The sequence below is a fragment of the Mus caroli genome, chromosome 10 (genome assembly GCF_900094665.2).
Source record: "Mus caroli chromosome 10, CAROLI_EIJ_v1.1, whole genome shotgun sequence".
NCBI classification, from domain to species: Eukaryota; Metazoa; Chordata; class Mammalia; order Rodentia; family Muridae; genus Mus; species Mus caroli.
Window position 1 is genome coordinate 89,249,099 of NC_034579.1, and position 18,545 is coordinate 89,267,643.

General features: G+C 46.6%; 1 protein-coding gene across 1 annotated transcript; it reads right to left on the reverse strand.

The window, feature by feature from the left end:
* Nucleotides 1–372: 372 nt before the first annotated feature.
* Nucleotides 373–17,655, reverse strand: Nudt4 (nudix hydrolase 4). The gene is given in 5 exon segments (XM_021174490.2): nucleotides 373–2,840; nucleotides 3,138–3,225; nucleotides 4,812–4,856; nucleotides 5,836–5,946; nucleotides 17,123–17,655. Coding segments are annotated over 5 exon segments (543 nt in total). The 5' UTR covers nucleotides 17,219–17,655; the 3' UTR covers nucleotides 373–2,637.
* Between the last annotated feature and the right edge of the window lie 890 nt (nucleotides 17,656–18,545).

Here is an 18,545-nt window from a genome sequence, read left to right on the forward strand (position 1 = left end):
TTGCCATGAAACTTCATGGCGTTAAGCCACCAATCCAAGTTAGTCACAAATGAAGTGCACAAGAAAGAGCTTTGTATATATATGAAGTCTGATGAATAGTGAGTTTTACTGTAGAATGCCACATGGAAGTATAGAATATGCACATGATATAAACCTAGCTGAGGGAACAGATTCTATACAGCAAAGGCATAGCTCTGATGCCTGTGTGGTTGTGTTGCTGTGAAACCTCTATGTGGGTGCTGGAACCAAAGTCAGATCATTTCAAAGAACAGCAAACACTCTTATTAACCCAAGCCATTTCTCTAGCCCCCTGGTAAAGGCATGTACCTTAAAGATGAAAACAGGCTCTTAAAGTAAAAATAAACATACAGAGATTGTTTCCATTTTTATTTGATGTTTCCAAACGTAAAAAAAAGTCAAGATTCTTACAATTCTTACAACAGTTCGAATGCAACCATCTCAGATGAGACCATGCAAAGCAATTCTTGTNCACATACCCTTCTCTCCTTCACCTTTGCTGCTTCATCCNGTGTGACGACAACTGGATGGCTTGTCCTTGGTGGGAAAATGCCATTTCTTTACACCACCACCCAACAGTTCCTGCTTTTCTGCAAGTCAGTTTCTAACAGGTTACTTTGCTTTTTTCTTTTAAACATTAGGAGGCACATGGAACTGGAGAATTTAGCTGCCCCGTTTTATTCAGCGCCCACACAAATAAGCACACACAGCAGTCTCCCCGCTGCAGGCGGCTGGGCTGGTAGACATGAGCTCTACTAGATTCAATTCCTTTATATCTTGCAAGTTCTGGGTTCGGGTTCCAGAAGAATAATGAGGAACCCTCAGGTGAAATTTTAACAGTGAAGCTGCATTCAGTTGCATTCTGTAAATCTTTGCTATTTGCATAGACTAAAGACAGTTTGCTAAATGGCACTGAAAGAAATCCTGACCCAGGTGACATGACTTAGTCCAAATGTTTCTGACCAAAGAAATTATACAACAATATTTATAGGCTAACTTTTAAAGAGATGGTTGACATGAATACTGTACATATTTTACATATAAAATAGGTTCATGCATTATTACCTCTGAGAGTATACATACAAACCCCCAAGCACTTGTGATGGTTTATTTGCTGGAAGCAGTACTCTATACAAAACAGTCCAGTTTCTCTGTTGTGTTTAGTACAGGGAGGACTTGCAGAGAATTGTGAGAAAACAAGATAGAGAATGGCAATCTGTGGGTTTCTTTAAAATATTTCTTTTGAAACACCCAGAGTACATGACCTGTACAAAGAAAAATATAAAAGGTCTGGACGATCACGCTTGGTTACACTACATAATTTAGAATGAGTACTACTGGCTGAGTTCTGCTTTGGAACCTAATGTTTTTAGTTCTGCTGCATCGGTAGCCCAAGATCTCATTATGAAAACTGTGCCAGTTTTCCTTACAGGCAAGGACCCTTGTCAGCAGCAGCATTACAGTTCAAAGGTTAACAAGTGACAGAACAAATGTCTTCACTGTCTTAAGCTTGCCAGTTAAGAGTATTTACAAAAGGTTAATAATGGCTAAAGATCTTTTCCTCTTCTCCCCCTTCACTTCCTCCATGAAGTCATGGTACTTTTTCATGGGATGGCCAATTTTGAGTGAGCACAAAGATGGAGGTACAATAATTCTTGGCTCGAATCTTCTAGTTCCCCCACAGTTAACTCACCTGACACGTCACTTACTGACACTCAAGACAGTGTCTTAGGCCTAGAACAGCTGAACAGAACAGCCATTTAGTGTGAAAGTTGTCACTGACCGGCATCCAAGGTTAGTCTAGTCCAGTGGTGAACAATGTCTCTAAATCAGAAACTGAAAATATAAAGAGCACTCGCCCTTGAGGGAAATGTGGCCCCTAACAGTCTATGTCAAAGAAGGGAAATAGCAGCTGAGCGTGCTAAATAGATTTCTATAACCACAGTTTCAGGATGAGCTATGCCGAGCCACATGTAGCTGACAGTTTTCCCAAAAAACGGCACACTTTCTTATATCATCACTATGGCAGAGGGGAACGGGCCCTAGTACATGGACTGTGACATAATTCTGCCTGTGAACAAATTCTCAAATAGGGAGCTGAAGTGCTTTGTCAAAGGCTACTGGCCCATACAAACACAGCCCAAATCGGCAGTTTACAAAGGGAGAATACGACTCTCTTTAAGTTTTGGGGTGGATAGATTTCTTTACCAAGAATTTTTCATTAATTCCCAACAAAGATTTGGTGTCTATTTTGATACTGTAAGAAAAAAAATTAGGGCAAAAAATATACCCAATAACCAGTTGATCTGTCAAACCATAGAATGTTAAGTGGACAAAAGTGAAAATGTTAAAAAGGTTATAAAAATGAAAACCAAAGGAATGGGGTACAATGAAGGCTTTAAAAAAAAATTCCACATGGCTTTGGCATCTTAAAATATTTTTGCTATTTTGTTATTTATTTTAAAAGACTTGAAAGCAGATGAAATACATGCAAATTATTTGAAATCCCTGCATAGCAAATACAGAGTTTGCCAGCAGCAGTCAGATGTGTTAGAAGAAAGTGAAAGAGCCTCTCCTTGTGACATGTGCATCACATGATGGGGGAGGGGCCCCAACCCTCTATCTTATACTGGAGGGCACCCCAGAGGGCGGTGCAGCAGTCACAAACAAGGCGTTGTTATCTGGGAGGGAAGGGACTGAGGAATTTCCATTGGTCGGAGAGCACCCCAGCTTTAGTTTTTCCAGGTACTCTGCATGGACAGGCTTATGACACTGAAGAACCTTGATTGCATCTTCTACTTTGAACCACTCTCTCTTCCTTCCTAGAGAACAGTACAGCAGCAGTCACTGTCAGGTCAGTTTAAGAAGGCATACCCTACTAATATACAAGATTCCCTTTCTTTCCCCCCAAACAATGAGTTTTTTTACTTCCTAAATGACTTAATTTAATAATATGGTAGGGAAAAATCATAAGGTAATTCAAAAGTAGAACTACATATTCACCTTCCCCTCTCAAAACAGTAACCAAAAAATCAGTTAAGAAGGAATGACAGAAGGTGGGAGGGACCAGAAGGAGTGACAGACGGTAGGAGGGACCGAGTAAAGGAACAGAAACTCACCTATATTTACGGAGTCTTCCCAGTCTTCCAATATTTCAGTGACGGTCAGAACATAAACATATGTTCTGTGCTTCCGGTCTTGATTCTGCTTGAATAGAGAAAAAAAGCATTTTAATTCAGGGCTCTGGCCCAGTGACCAGCACGGCTATTTCCAGTGTGACGGTGCATACATAGTGTAGCAATGCAGACAGAAGTGTGTATATATAAAACAAACATCTCAAAATTGGCATTGGCAGGATGGCTCAGCACAGAAAAGCTGAGTTGGATCTGAGTTGGATCTTGGGAACCTACAGTGGAGGAAAATCATTCCCAAAAGCTGTTTTCTAGCCTCTACACGTGTGCATACATGAGCACAGGCATGCGCGCGCACGCGCACACACACACACACACACACACACACACACACACACACACACAATTTTGCACTGAAGATGGTAGGCATAGTAGTTCACAGCTGAAATCAGAACCTGGAGGACCAAGGCAGGAAAGATTCAGTTTCAAGGCTGTCCGGACTACCTACCTAGCAAGTTCTAAGCCAGCTGAGGTCAGATTTACGATCCTTGTCTCAAGACCAAAGACACTAGTCTGGGTATGCTGGTGCACCCCAGAAACCTCAGCATTTAGAAGCTGAGACATCCTGCATTACAATGATGTATCTCAAAATCTGAAACGGGAGGTCCAACACTGCCAAATGGGAAATTGCTAAAAACATGTCACGTGCTGTGATACTCTAAAGGGAAAAACTACTGGCTGCCATTTCCTGTCAAATAGTGTGTTGTCTCCTTAACCAGTTAAGTTTTAGTTATGATATTTCTTTACACACTGACCATAGTGACAAAGGTGTAATTATTACACATTATCACAGAAAAATTGGCATTTCTCACTTTAACCAGAAGATGGTGCTATGTAACCACAGATAGGCATTTTGTGTAATATTTTAAGAACTATATTTCTAAATTTTTTATCTTATGTGCCTGCATATGCCTGAGTTGAGGGTCAGGTCCCCCGGAACTGGAATTACAGTTGTGGACATGGGTGCTGGGAGTTCTTCCTCTGGAAGAACAACCTGCACTCTTTGAATACTCTTACCACTGAGCCGTCATCTCCAACCACAGGAACTGGGGACTCATCAACTCCCAAGTAACACATACTTGAATTCCTAAAGGCTTAGCTCCTGGTTCTATCACGAAAGACTGAGCTAACACTTGCATTTTGATAAGGGAAGACCCCATACTTCTGCACACCACACTGACTAGAGATTCACTGACGTCTGAACCCAGCCTCTCTCTTTCCACCATCCCCTTGCTGAGAATTCCATCCTGCCTCGTTAGTGAGAGATCACACAAATGAGGTTTATTTTAGCATTTATTCCTTGTACCTGAGTTTTCCATGGTCCTTCAAGTTTGTTGTTCAGTGTCACATGCTGAACTGGACAGAATCCAGTCGCCCCCAGATCTTAAGACCTAGATCTCAGACTGCTGAAGATGCTGCCGATGCCTATGTGGCCAATCTTTGTGTCAGCTCTACTCTACGGTCAGACATGGGTAACTACCCAACCTCCCCCAGTGCTCACCACGACCTGCCTGCTGGTCGTTTTAGAGGAACCTGGTTCAGGCTGCTGTTAGGAAAGAATCAGGAATCAGGAATCCAAGTGAGGGCTATTTTGTAACTCACCTCAAATATTCCCAGGAGTCTGCCTAATTTTCCTTTGACTCCAGCCTATTAAAAAAAAGTCGGTAAGTAAAATACTTATCTTCATAATGATTCATTATAAGCTATGTTTTGTTTCAACTTTTGAATCTAAATAGTTCAGGCTTTCCCTAGCAAGTTAGCTGCCTAATTGTACAGTTTCTTGGCCATACCAAGACTCACCGTGGCCTATGAATAGAATAATGGCTCAATTCACACACAAATCCTAATTACCTGGATTGATTAGATGACTTTCATTTAAAAAGAAATGACATGGGTGATAAAAAATGTTCTTATCAAAATGAAGGAAAACAATTTTCTGTATGAACTAACAGAGCCCCCCCCTTTGTCAATTTTTATGAGCACTTTGCTGCATAGACATCCTTAGGCCAGAAGAGGGCATCAGATCCCCTTATAGATGGTTGTGAATCACCATGGGGCGGCTGGGAATTAAAACTCAGAACCTCTGGAGAACAGCTGAGCCATCTCTCCAGCCTAACCCTCCCCCTTCTTGCAAACCTGCCTTCTTTTCCAGGCAAGAGCTACAGTTCTCTAGCCACCATTCAAAGGGTCCTGATTCCTCACCCCGTTACTATAGCAACAGCAGTAAAGGCAGTGCTTCCTGTAGGTGAAGCTGGGAAGCATTTCCCCCAGGAAGCCCATCTCCCAAGACTGAAACCTTCCCGAATGTACCCCGAAGCCCAGTGACAGAGTATATCATATACTACACACTTCTACCTTACATGGTCTCGCCTGAGTGTAAAGCCAAGTTCCAATCCTTGAGGGAAGGGACAAGCAGGCCACTTGAGATTTTGTGCATGAATGAAGGTGTGACACCTTTTATTATTGAATTTTAAGGCAGTTTGAATGTAATCTAGACAATCCTTATAAACATTGCAGAAGATAACAGAACACTTCTGTCAACTGCCTGCTTGCATTTTCTCAGGATTACCTGGCAAAAAGCCAGAAGACCCTCGTGTAAAACCCCTCAAGACAGCCTTCATCTCACCTCTTCATACACCTCCCTCACAGCAGCACAGCCAGGCTCCTACTCTGTCTCCAACCCTCCTCCTGGGACAATCCATTGGTCTGGGTACCGACTGCTACTCACCAGCAGCACCTGTAAGACCCACAATAGCCACGGACTTAGGCACTAAGACATAGATAGCATTTTCATGGCTGTTGCTGGACTCTGGATTAATCCACTCTGAAATCTCACTGAAATTATTAAGGGCACACATCAACAAGATACAGACTCACATCACTAAACCATCCTACCTCCGCAGACTCATTTATATTGGGGTGTGGGTCAGTGAGACAGTGTCTCACTGTGTGACTTTGGCTAGCCTGGAACTCTGGCCCCTCTGGGATTATTTAAACTACCAGATTGAAGAAGTGCAGTTTTCGATGGGCAGTGGTGGCGCATGCCTTTAATCCCAGCACTTGGGAGGTAGAGGCAGGCAGATTTCTGAGTTCCAGGACAGCCAGGGCTTCAGTTACTCTTGAGCTATATATAGAATCTTTTCTCTTCAAATTAAAGACACAAGGCCACAGGCAGGCCACCCTGTTCACCCATGATCTAAGAGTTCGTGAAGACCAGTGCTGTGAGAAAGAAGTAGGGAAATGTGCGAACAAACCCTAGCTGAGCAGAGTGTGAAGCTCACAGTTAGGTGGGAAGAGGTGCCTGCATATTCCAAAACCATTTGATTGAGCCAGTCAGATAAGCAGCTGCTAACTTGTGTCTAGAACAAGGGCAAACTACAGCGCACTAGTTTTGAACAGCCCAAGCTAAAAAGGAAAACAACAAAACAAAACAAAACAAAAAAAAGGTTCTTTTTTCTCGTCCTTTGTTTTTGGAAATGGGATCTTGCTGTATAGCCTAGGCTATGGAATTTGAGATGTAGCTAGCACAGGCTATGCATGCTTGAACATACTCCTCTGGTTCTTAAAAGCCAGGGATTCTATAGAAGATACCAGGTGGTTTTTATGTTTTAAATTATATAATATTCAGAGCTCATAAATAAAACTTTATTAAGAAGTAGACACCATCACTCACTTTTGCATTTTGTCTGGTGCTTTTATGGGGCTGTGACAGAATTACTGAAAATAGATCAGATGAGCTGCAAAGCCTGAAATAGTCACCTGACCTTTCACAGGAGAAACTTATAGACCCATGATCAAGAAGAGCATTAAGCCCAAAGTATTAAAAACCAAAACAAACACCACCATCACCACCACCACCACCAAGCCCACTCTCACCATAAACATGGATCCAACATGCTAACCTAATAGCACTGAGGTACCACTGTAGTCACTGTTCAAGTGAGAAACTGAAATGCATTCAATTCAAGTATTAGAAAGGCTGAAACAAACCAAACACTCACGAAGGTAGCACATGTCTTACTTAACTATACTGAACAGAACTGCTGCAGAATTACTGCAGCATGCTGCCTTCGAATACATGTCAACAGTCTTCCCGTGGACTGGGAACACACCACATTTATAGCTTATTTGATGGTACTTGGGATCAAACCCAAGGCCTTGGACATGCTAGGTATCCTAGTCGGCTTCCCATTGCTCTGATAAAACACTGGTCCAAACCAACGTGGGGTAGGGAGCAAAGGGTTTATTTATTTGGTTTATACTTCCAAGTCACCATCCATTACTGAGAGAAGTCAGGGCAGACACTGAGGAGGACAGCATGGAGCACTGTGACTCACTGGCTTATGCTCACCGAGCTTATATAACCCAGACCCACTTGCCTAGGGATAGTGCCACCCACAGTGGGCTGAGCCTGCCCTCCCACTTCACTCGGTCAAGACAATCTCTTACAAATATAGCCTCAGACCAATCTGATCTACAGTTACTCAACGGAGGTTCCCTCTTCTCAGGGAAATCTGTTGTGTCAAGGTGACAACATAAACTTATCAAGCAGCACAGCAGGCAACCACTCTAAAATTGAGCTACATCCTCATCTCCCCTCCCCACAAGGGGGTGGGGAGAGATTAATCCCCAATGTGGATACTACATCTTTTTGACAATGATAGTACCAATTCTGTTTTTCCCCCTTCTGCTAGAAACACAGGGAAAAGGATGTTGTGTTTGTGTGTCTACATGCATGAGTGTGCATGGGTAGATGTCTTGTGTCTTCTATGACTCCCTACAGCTCTCACTGAACCTGGTCCTCACCGTTTTGGCTAGGTTGACCCACAAGCTCCTGGGACCTGCCTGTTCTGCACCACTTTACATACTCCTGAGTGTTATGTGTCACCATGTCTAGCTTTTCATGCGGCTGCTAAGGATTCAACCTTCTCCAGATGGGAAGCTTCAGTCGACCAAAGTGATTCAACAGTTCCTCTAATCTGCTGTCCTTGCCGTCCTGGGCCTAACTGAAAACTACGGTGCTGCCCACATCACTGCTTTAAGCATGGCGAGACAGTGGCCAATCCAGGGAAACACTGAGCCAGCATAATGGTTGGCAGGGCATTAGCTGAAGCACCTGTGGCTGCTTTGAGGGCAACAGCATCATGTCCAAATAGAGCTGTAAATAAAAAGCTTAATATCTGCAAATAGGGTCTACGTTCATAATTAGAAATGAAGGAGCAGGCATTAGGCAGAGCTAACAATGTTAGCAGACATGAGTCTGAACTTGAAGCACACAGACTGGAGAATATCGTTCCTTGTTCGTGCTAAGATCTTCTCTGTGAGGAAACCACTTATCTGGCAGGCCTAATATTTGATGGCCACTGGGGACTCCATGCTCTCCTGCATGCGGAGTTGAGTCAGCTCAGTACCAACTACTGCTGGCTTTCTAACTCTGAGAATGAAAATAGGATGGCAGAAAATATTTGTTTATTTAATTGTTGCTGTCTTCAGACACACCGGAAGAGGGAGTCAGATCTCGTTACGGATGGTTGTGAGCCACCATGTGGTTGCTGGGATTTGAACTCAGGACCTTCTGAAGAGCAGTCGGGTGCTCTTATCTGCTGAGCCATCTCTCCAGCCCGAAAATATTTTTAAGAAACCGTAAACACTAAAAGTAGGCTATTCATTGGTGTGCAATATAGTATTGAGAAGTTGGATACAATTTAAATCCAGAATTCTGAAGAGTAGGACTCTTTTATGTTCCAATTCTACCTTAAAGAAAGCGAGGTTGCGCCAGGCAGTGGTGGTGCACGCCTTCGATCCCAGCACTCGGGAGGCAGAGGCAGGGAGATCTGAGTTCGAGGCCAGCCTGGAGAAAGAGAGAGAGAGAGAGAGAGAGAGAGAGAAAGAGAGAGAGAGAGAGACAAGAAGAAGAAGAAGGAGGAGGAGGAGAGGAGAGGTTGCAAACCCCACTTCAATAACACTGTTGTTACCCAAAAGGAGGCTCACTGGGACACGTAACTCATACCCAGACTGGCAAATGGACTTATAAATGGCTTTAAAGCACACCCCATATGCCCTGCAGTGTAAGCAACAACCCCTGGCTCTGACCTGGTTACTAGCCTCTTGTTCTAGTCAGTTAAGAGGTGACCTGGTATTATTGGCTAGATAAAACTTTTACTCCAAGCCAGGCGTGGTGGCGCACGCCTTTAATCCCAGCACTTGGGAGGCAGAGGCAGGCGGATTTCTGAGTTCGAGGCCAGCCTGGTCTACAAAGTGAGTTCCAGGACAGCCAGGGCTACACAGAGAAACCCTGTCTCGAAAAACAAAAAAACAAAAAAAAACCTTTTACTCCATAATCCTGTGCTAAGTGACTTCCTTGTGCTTTCATAATGGGTTAGGACAGTGCTCACAGATGGCCAGCGACTCATTTAGTGACGTCGTCTCAAAACCATTGGTATTCAGCACTAAAAACTAAAATCGGCATCAGGAATCTAGGATGATGAGCGTTCATTCCCCGGATTCTCACTCATATTCATCCCGACCCCAGACTCAGTCCCTTCTTCTCTGCACCCCGTTTCAGCTGAGACAGGCTCTCCTGTAGAACTGGCTGGCCTCAAACCCATTATCTCGCTAAGGATGACCTTGAACTGCAGGTCCTCCTGCTTCGGCCTCAAGAGCTGGGATCACAGGTGTGCTCCACGGCACGGCGCCCACCTTTGGGAAGGCAGATCTGCAATCTAGTACATGCCATGCAATGCTTCCTCATCCACAACTCTACGCCCTTGGTCTGCCGCTTCCACGCTGTGCTGAACCCTGGGACTAACTAACTTTCTGACCTTTCCAGGTTTACTGAGCACCAGGGACGAACATGTGAACAGCTGCCTCTGGTGGTGCGCAGCTACTTAGGAAACAAATTCAAAACCCTGTACCTCAAGTCCAGTCATATTTTAGGTGCTCATTTCAAGTGCCACAGAGCAGACTACCGAGATCTACAGCACTTCAGAGGAGGTGAAAGGTGTAACTTGGTTATCCAAGTACTCCACACAAAAGGTCACCGCTCAGACTAAGCCCATGCAGCCCCGCTTTCCAACTCCCCACCCTCAGGGGGTTAGAGCATAATCCTCCATCTCCTGTCATGGCAATAAAATCTAATGTGAGGAGGAACGCTGTGGAGGAAGGATCGCTAAGCTCACCCTTACTCTCATTCTCTTACAGGTGCAGGCAACTACGGCAAACCACCAGCCTCGCCAGGCTAAGAGATGACGTGAACCCCATGGCGGAGACAGACACTAGTTAAACTATTATTAAGCTCTCATCTACTCACCCTGAATATTCCATCAAGTTGGAATGAGGACACAGCCACCTTTTAGAGGGAAGGGCAAGGGTGACTAAAGAGCAAGAGGCCTGTGTAGTGACACATACTTACAGTCCCAGCACTTAGGAGGTAGAGGCAGTTTCAAGATTTTTGAAGTCAACATGGACTGGGTGAAGCCCTATGTCAAAAGAATCAAACACCAAAAATACTGGTGTAGAGGGCTGGAGAGACGGCTCAGTGGTGAAGGGTGCTGAATGCTCTTCCAGAGGACCCGGGTTCAAATCCCCAGGCCCACATGGTACCTCACAACTTGTCTACAATGCCAGTTTAAGGTGACCCAAACCCTCTTCTGGCCTCCCTGGGTAACAGGGATAGACATGGCACACAAACTTTTTTTTTTCCAGACAGGGTTTCTCTGTGTAGCTCTGGCTGTTCTGGAACTCACTCTGTAGAGCAGGCTGGCCTTGAACTCAGAAATCTGCTTGCCTCTGCCTCCCGAGTGCCGGTATTAAAGGCGTGTGCCACCACAACTGGTACTCACAAACACTTAAAAAAAAATTTTTTTTTTGGGTAAAGCCTACTGAGTGCTGTTCTTCCAAACAAAAAATTACTAAGGTATATTTATAAAGGAGTCATTTATCTTTTTCCAGTTAAGAGTTCAAGCCAAGAAAGAGGGGAGTGGTGGCCCAGGTTACAATCACAGATACTCTGGAGGGAGGCAGAAGGCCACAAAGTCAAGGCCTGTCTAAGTTACAGAGTTAGTACAAGGCCACCTTGGGCAATTTTTAGTGAGGGTTCTGTTGTTTTGTTCCTTGTTTCTGCTTGTTTTTGAGATTTACCTATTATGTACAGTGTCCTGCCTGCAGGTATGCCTGCAGGCCAGAAGAGGGCACCAGATCACATTATAGATGGTCATGAGCCACCATGTGTTGTTGAATTGAACTCAGGACCTCTTTAAAAATACCTAGTGCTCTTAACCTCGAAGGCACCTTAACCTCTGAATCACTGAGGCCTTAGTGAGATCTTGAATCACAAAGGCAATGTGTGAAGTATAACTCCTGCCTGGCCTTCCCAAGACCTGAGTTCAAGCCCCAGCATGAGGGCCGTGGTAACAGTAGGACTCCAACCTGCAGTCTTTTTCACTGAAGTGAGTGCACTGCCGGGAGCCACAGGTGGTGCAGCACTGAATTCATTTTCTGAGATAAGGTCTCAGGGTGTAGACCAAACTAGCCTGGAGCCTTATTTAGACCAAGCTGGCCTTGAACTTATGACCTTATGCACAACCGTAAAAGTTAGGTAAACCAGGGTCTTACGCCTTTAATCCCAGCACTTGGGAGGCAGAGGCAGGCGGATTTCTGAGTTCAAGGCCAGCCTGCTCTACAGAGTGAGTTCCAGGACAGCCAGGGCTACACAGAGAAACCGTGTCTCAGAAAAAGCGAAAACAAGTTAAGCCAGGGGAAGGTTAATATAATTCAGTGTACCCTTCAAATATGAACTCAGAGCCCAGCTTCTACCTTCCCTTCTTCCATTACGAGTGAGAGTCTTTCACAAATCCCGCTTTCCCAGTGCTGGGCTTACACATGCTAAGTAAGGACTGCTGGGCTATATACATCCCCACCTTTAAAACAAACTAAGATTGATGCCAGACTTGATGGCTCCTGAGTGTAATCCCAGCACTGCAGAAAACAGGCGGCCTGGGCTATGGGGAGATGCTATCAACAAGCAAGAAAAGGGGGCTGGAGAGATGGCTCAGTTAAGAGCACTGACTGCTCTTCCAGAGGTCCTGAGTTCAATTCCCAGCAACTGCATGGTGGTTTACAACCATCTGTAATGGGATCTAGTGTCCTCTTCTGGTGTGTCTGAAGAGTGTGACAGTGTACTCATATAAATAATCTTAAAAAAAAAAGAGAAAGAAAAGAAAGAAAAAGAAAAAACCCCACCCGACTTTGGGTCATTGAAATGGCTCAGCTGGACAGGTCACTTGCTGACAAGCCTGAGTACCCGAGGCTGGTACCCACGTGGTAGAAGGAAAGAAAGGGATTCTACAAGTTGTCCGCTGACCTCCATAGCATCTTCTCCTGTCCATATACATATATGCAAGTAAGAATTTTAAAGTGGGGACTTGATTCAGTTGGGTGAGAGAGCAGGTGTCACTGTTTCCATGGGAACCTTGGGATACTGGTACTCACCAGGTGGGAGTTCATCTTGTTTCATTATGCCTTTGTTTTAAACTCTAGGTTGGTAGGTAAATTAGACTATGAATAACTTCTGCACATGCAGAATCTAAAATCAAGTCAACACAATTTATTTTGTGTGTGTGTGTGTGTGTGTGTGTGTGTGTGTGTGGTGAGGTGAGGAGGGATGGGGGTTTGGGGAGGTGGCTGGGTGGCGGGGATGAAGCCATTTACCTAGTCACAACAGCAAACACTTCCTTGCAATTATACTGCCTTCAGAAACTGGACAGCTGACCCCAAGCTCCCTCCATGAACACTAAAGACTCTCCCCAGAGAAACCTATTAAACACCCCAAAGCAGACAAATAGGATCTACTGGGTGTACAACACAGTCAACATGCTAGCTGATACACACATGGGATTACTGAAGCTACGAAGCAGCACCATCACAGAACTCTTCCAGTCGCAAGAGGCTGACAGAAAGAAAGCCAAGTAGGCATTCAATCTTCCAGGTAGGCCCTGGCTGACTCCAACGCTGGAGAATTATCCCGAAATCACCCTCTGACAAAGCATACAAAGGCTAGCTAGACACGTGCTCTTCCTAGAAGAAGCTGGCTGCTTCAATGGCCTGAGAGGTTCTCCTTCAGGTCTGGGGGAGCCACAGTCACAGGTGAAGTGGCTCATCTCATCTCATTTAGGCTCAATGTTCCTAAAAGGTGTGCCTTGAGCTGGGGGGCGCCGCTCAGCGGTAGAGCGCCTGCTTGCCTAACACACACAAGCTCTGACACAGGAAAGAAAACCCATGTGGTTATTGTAAGTGGTCTCCATTTGAATGCCTGCCTCATCTGTTCAGTGACTTAAATCTCTTGGTCAAACATGTCAATACCTATGGACCGGGCGACTGCCGGAGGTTAAATGACAACTGACCCCCACCCCCTGTAAATAACGGCAGGGTTTTTTTTTTTTTTTTTTATTGCACTAGAATCCCTGACTGGGGCTGATACTCTTCCCGGCTCTGGTTTTAGTTTTGCCTTTTGAGGAGCCTTCATTTTCACCAGGCCTTACTTTTGCTGGATTTGGACTTTCTCAAGCTATCAAGCTCTACAGCAGGCTAGCCCGGAGGGAGGCTAGACGCTTCATTAGAACCACCGATCCAGACAGAACTGGTGTTACTCTCAGATTTTTCGAGACAGGGTTTCTCTGTGTAGCCCTGGCTGGCCTCGAACTCAGAGATCTGCCTGCCTCTGCCTCCGCCTCTCAAGTGCTGGGATTGAAGGTGCGCACCTGGATTCAACCCAGGATGGAGTTGCTTGATTCTATGTCCCACTTTGCTCTCAAATCCCCCTCAAAAATCTAAAATTGAAATGTCCTTCCTGTCTTGCCTGGTGTGTGACCTCTGAGGTGCTGTTTTCCCTGGAGGCTTTGTGTGTGGTAGGCAAGCAAGCATTCCACCACCGAGCTATTCTCTACCCAAGGTTCTCATGTTTTAAAAAAAAGAAAAAAAATGAATTCCCTTTTCTCTGCCATCCCAAGCTGCTCTTTTCTTGCAGACCACAGGGTGCTTGGTGCCTCCTTTCCCATTTACTGAAGTTCCAAGTGACACACACTGGGCTCCTAAACCAAAGCACACAGAAGAAAGCACTCCAGGCCTCCGTTATTTCCTCCTGTTTCATCTAATCTTCCATACTACAGAGTATGTTCCTTGCCAGCTCAAACTATCTTTACATCCACTATTCAAATACGTATGCAAATATATTCAACGGAAGCCATTTCTGGCTACCTACTCACCACGTCACCGTCTTTCCTTTGCCTATGGAAGCAGTGTACCAGCTACTCTTGGACATAAACCAGTGGGCTGGTCTGGAGGCTCAAAGCCACACTGAAGGTGACGGGCCTCCACAGGAAAAAGCTGGGGAGGCTGCTCAGATACACTGAAGACTTAAAAACAAGAGAAGTCCAGTCCTGCGTGTTCTGTGACCTTGAGACAAGTTACTTCTGTACCCTAATTTACATGCCCTGTCACTCTGTAGACCAGGCTGGCCTTGAACTCAGAGATCAGACCCCCATTGCCTCCCACATGCTGGCATTCAAGGCGTGCACCAGTATGAACCACTACTATGAGAAAAACCTGTTCTCAGTGGGCATCAAGGCTCACGCCTATAATCCCGGCACTCAGGTGAGCCAACCAATGGGGGCTCTCTGTAGCCTTTTAGGATCAGACAGTAATTAACTCTTTATTTGAAGTTACCCTCATCCTTAAAACATACATTTAAATGTTCTAACCAGGACCTACAACTCCTTAACCCAATAGATAAGCACTTTTTACCCATTAGCTGGAAGGGTGGGACAAGCAGCTTTGGTCTATCCTTGGATGGCTCGTAATATCATTTCAACAGGGAAAGCCCATCTGTAGCTTTCCTAGACATCTTACTGTGTTGCTAAGAGTCTATTCTGTAATTATCACATAATAGAAAGAGCCTCAACTGTACACAACCACAGAAGTAAAATTTCCGAAGAGCCAAACCAGATGCTGAAAGTTGGCTGTGTGCTGGGGAGAATTCCAGCGTCTTCCCTCTGAGCATATCCCCTAACAAGTTGATTCACCGGGTTCCCCCAGCCTACAGGCTCCAAGAGCCAGCACTTTATATAATGGGTTTCTCTAATACTCTCCAAGCCTTGCTCATCTCACTGTATTTAAAAATACTGGTCTCATTTTGAAAACAGGCTGTAGCAATTATTTTACAGCAACTTCCTGGAGAGAGAGGAGCCCAGGATTGAACCCAGGCTCCCCTGTTGGAGGCAAGCTCTCGGCCATGGTGCTATCTCCTTTAGCACCGCTTCCAGCAGAAACAATTTCCAAGCACTCACACACACACCAATCCACCTATCTGCTTAAAGTCATTTATGTGGAGCTTTTTTTGTCAAGACTGCCTTGCCAGACACACAATTTAGATCACTTTGATTTCTCCTATCCCCATAGCTTCACCTAGGGACACACACAGATACATCCCACCCCCAAACAACCCCCTCCCGCCAACACACACACAAAATGGGGCCTGAATTTCCAACTGTGTATTATGGTACAATCTCAAAGGTAACTTAAAAGGCTTTGAAGTTTAGCCTCACAAAACACGGAGCATCCAACTGCTGAGCAGAGGCCCTTTACCAAGAGGCCGGCTTTCTGGGGTAGGAACTACATCCCTAACTATGACTGCTACCTAATTCTGTCATCTGGACAAAGCATTTCTGCTCAAAGCCGTCTTCTCACCTATAAAACAGGGCCGACCAGTACTACCTCCAAGTGCTAAAAGGATTAAATGTAACACTCCCCGGGCTGCACCTAACTCATTGTAAACGCTCAGTTAAAAATCCGATAGAGCAGTGAACAGGTCAGACTGGATCCTGGGTCACTATTCGCTATTATATGTTTTTATATTTAGTTTGCCTTGCCCTAGCACGGCACCTCCTTCAAAGACTCCCCCCACCCCATGATAGACTGCATTTAAGGCTTGTTGGCCTTTTTTGTCCTTTGTGCATTTTTAAAAAGTCCTTATATTCCGTTCTCTTCTAAGTAGACCCAGCTCAAAGACCTTTCTCTAGAAGTTCCTTCGGGATTTGGGTTTAACACTTAAAAGCTTTCAAGTCAACCTTTAAAATAAGTAAATAAAAAGCAAAAGCGGTTTAAAGATCCTAACTTTCAAGCACGCGGCTATCTGTTAATCACCACTGAGTGTATGCTGTCATGCTTATCATAACTTCAGGGGCTAGCAATAAGGAAGCCATTAGATCCCATCTCCAGTTTTATGCTTGGTGCCTTCCTGGACGCGGCTACAGAAGCAGAACTCAGAACGCTAACTTTTTTCCTCTTATCAGTTCATTTTAGGCGTGGCAGCGCTACAAGATTTCCCCCAGCTACCAAGTGACTGAACTATCCAGAGCGAGACGAAAACGGAATCATTTTAAAACCGAATAGAACTGAAGTGAAATAAAATAGGCTCTCCCAGAGATTACTCCAAAGGTCCCTATCAGTCCAAAGCGGGGCGAAGGGTTGGGTAAAATCACACGCCGCTCCTTCCAGATGTCAAGTCACACCGCAGAACAGCCTTGAAAAACCAGAAGAGCGAGAGATGGCCGGGCTGAAAAGGGCAACTTTGCCTCTTCCTGGCCTATCTTGTCCCTTCTGGCGTCATTCCACTTCTCTCGCTGGCCATCTTTCGGTCGTCAGAAAAACTTTAAAAGCGGAGGCCGCTTTGCAAAAGGAGGTATCTACGTAATGAAGTCAACAGCTTGCGACCTAATGGGAGGTCTAAAAGGCAGGCTGGCGAACCCCGGAGGCCGATCTCCAGCTCCGGGCGTGGGGGTTGCCGGTGACCCGCAGGCCCGGGCGGTGCAGGGGGTGCGGGATGAAGCCCGGTCGCCAGCCTTTGTCCCCGCGCTTACCTCGTCCTCCTGCTCGCTGCGGAAGCACAGGCAGGCCGCCCTCTTCTTGAAGCCCTCGCGGTCGTACGTCCGCGTCTGGTTGGGCTTGAACTTCATCCTAGAGCCGGGCTCCTGCAGCCGCTGCTCCGGCCGCCACCGTGGGGACCCGGCCGCCGCCACCCCGCCGGGGAGTCGGGCCGAAGGAAGTCGCGATGCTCGGGCGCCGGTGGGACGGGCGGCGGCGGCGGCACGGACACGGACGGCGAGGCCGGGCGGCCGCCGGGACACGGGGCGGAACGCGGGTCACTGCAGTCCGGGCGCAGCGGTGGAAGCGCCGCCTCTGCTCCGGCGCCCGCCGCTCTCCATGGAGCCCGCCGCCGCTCGCAGCCACTCCTTGCTTGCACCCGCCGCCGCCGCCGCCGGGGGGAAGAGCGCGGCTCGTGGCTCGTGCCACGCGGAGACAGTTGGAAGCGACGGTGCAGACCGGGCAGAGACGCCGAGGATGCGCGCCGCCCCCTTCGCCCGCATTTAAGCGGGGATCCCGCGCGCGCGCGCCGGCGCGCTCCCTCCTTTGGGCGCGCTAGTGCGCCTGCGCGCCAGGACCGTTGCCGGGCGGGGGTAGGGTGGGGAGCTGGGGGCGCGGCTTCGACCAGCCGGGGGGCGGGGCTCGAGGCCTAAGTCTAGGGCTCCGCCAGCTCTGCCCTGCCCGCGGGCGAGTGCTCCAGAGGCCTTTTTTGGGGGGTGGGGTGCGCTTTGTACAAGGCCAGGGAAGGGAAGCGAGCAGAGACCTCCTCGCTCTCCGTTTTAGTGGTCTGATAGAGTTCCCTTTAGGGGCGGACCCCAGTACTGGGTCCTGGAGCCAAGGTGTCCAGAGCCATGGCAGGACTACGGAAGCATCGCTGTTAGCGTTGCTTGTGAAGGCTAAGAAGGTTAAGTTCATTGAGTTCTCTCTCTCCTCTCCCTTTCCTTCTCCCTCTCCCCCATTTCCTCTGTTTCGATGAGGGTGCTTTTATGTGCCCTTGAAGAGTCAGCTCAGGCTTTGAAGTGGACTATAGCCAGTTGTCTGTGTTGTGGCATCCCCACCTCCGCCGACCCTCCAGAGTGCATTCATGAACACTGGTTATGGCTGTTATTCTGTGTGTATCTCATTCTAAGTAAGGCCATAGCAGTAAATCAATGGGATTTTTGTTGTCTGGAAGCTTACAGTTTTAGGCACTTGGAACAACTCCCCATATTTCAGAGCTATTGAAGAGCCAAGATAGAAAGTAGGAGACCGGCGAGCAGTGGTGGTGCACGCCTTTAATCCCAGCACTTGGGAGACAGAGGCAGGCGGATTTCTGAGTTCAAGGCCAACCTGGTCTACAGAGTGAGTTCCAGGACAGCCAGGGCTATACAGAGGAAACTCTGTCTCGAAAAACCTAAAACCATAAACCAAAAAAAAAAA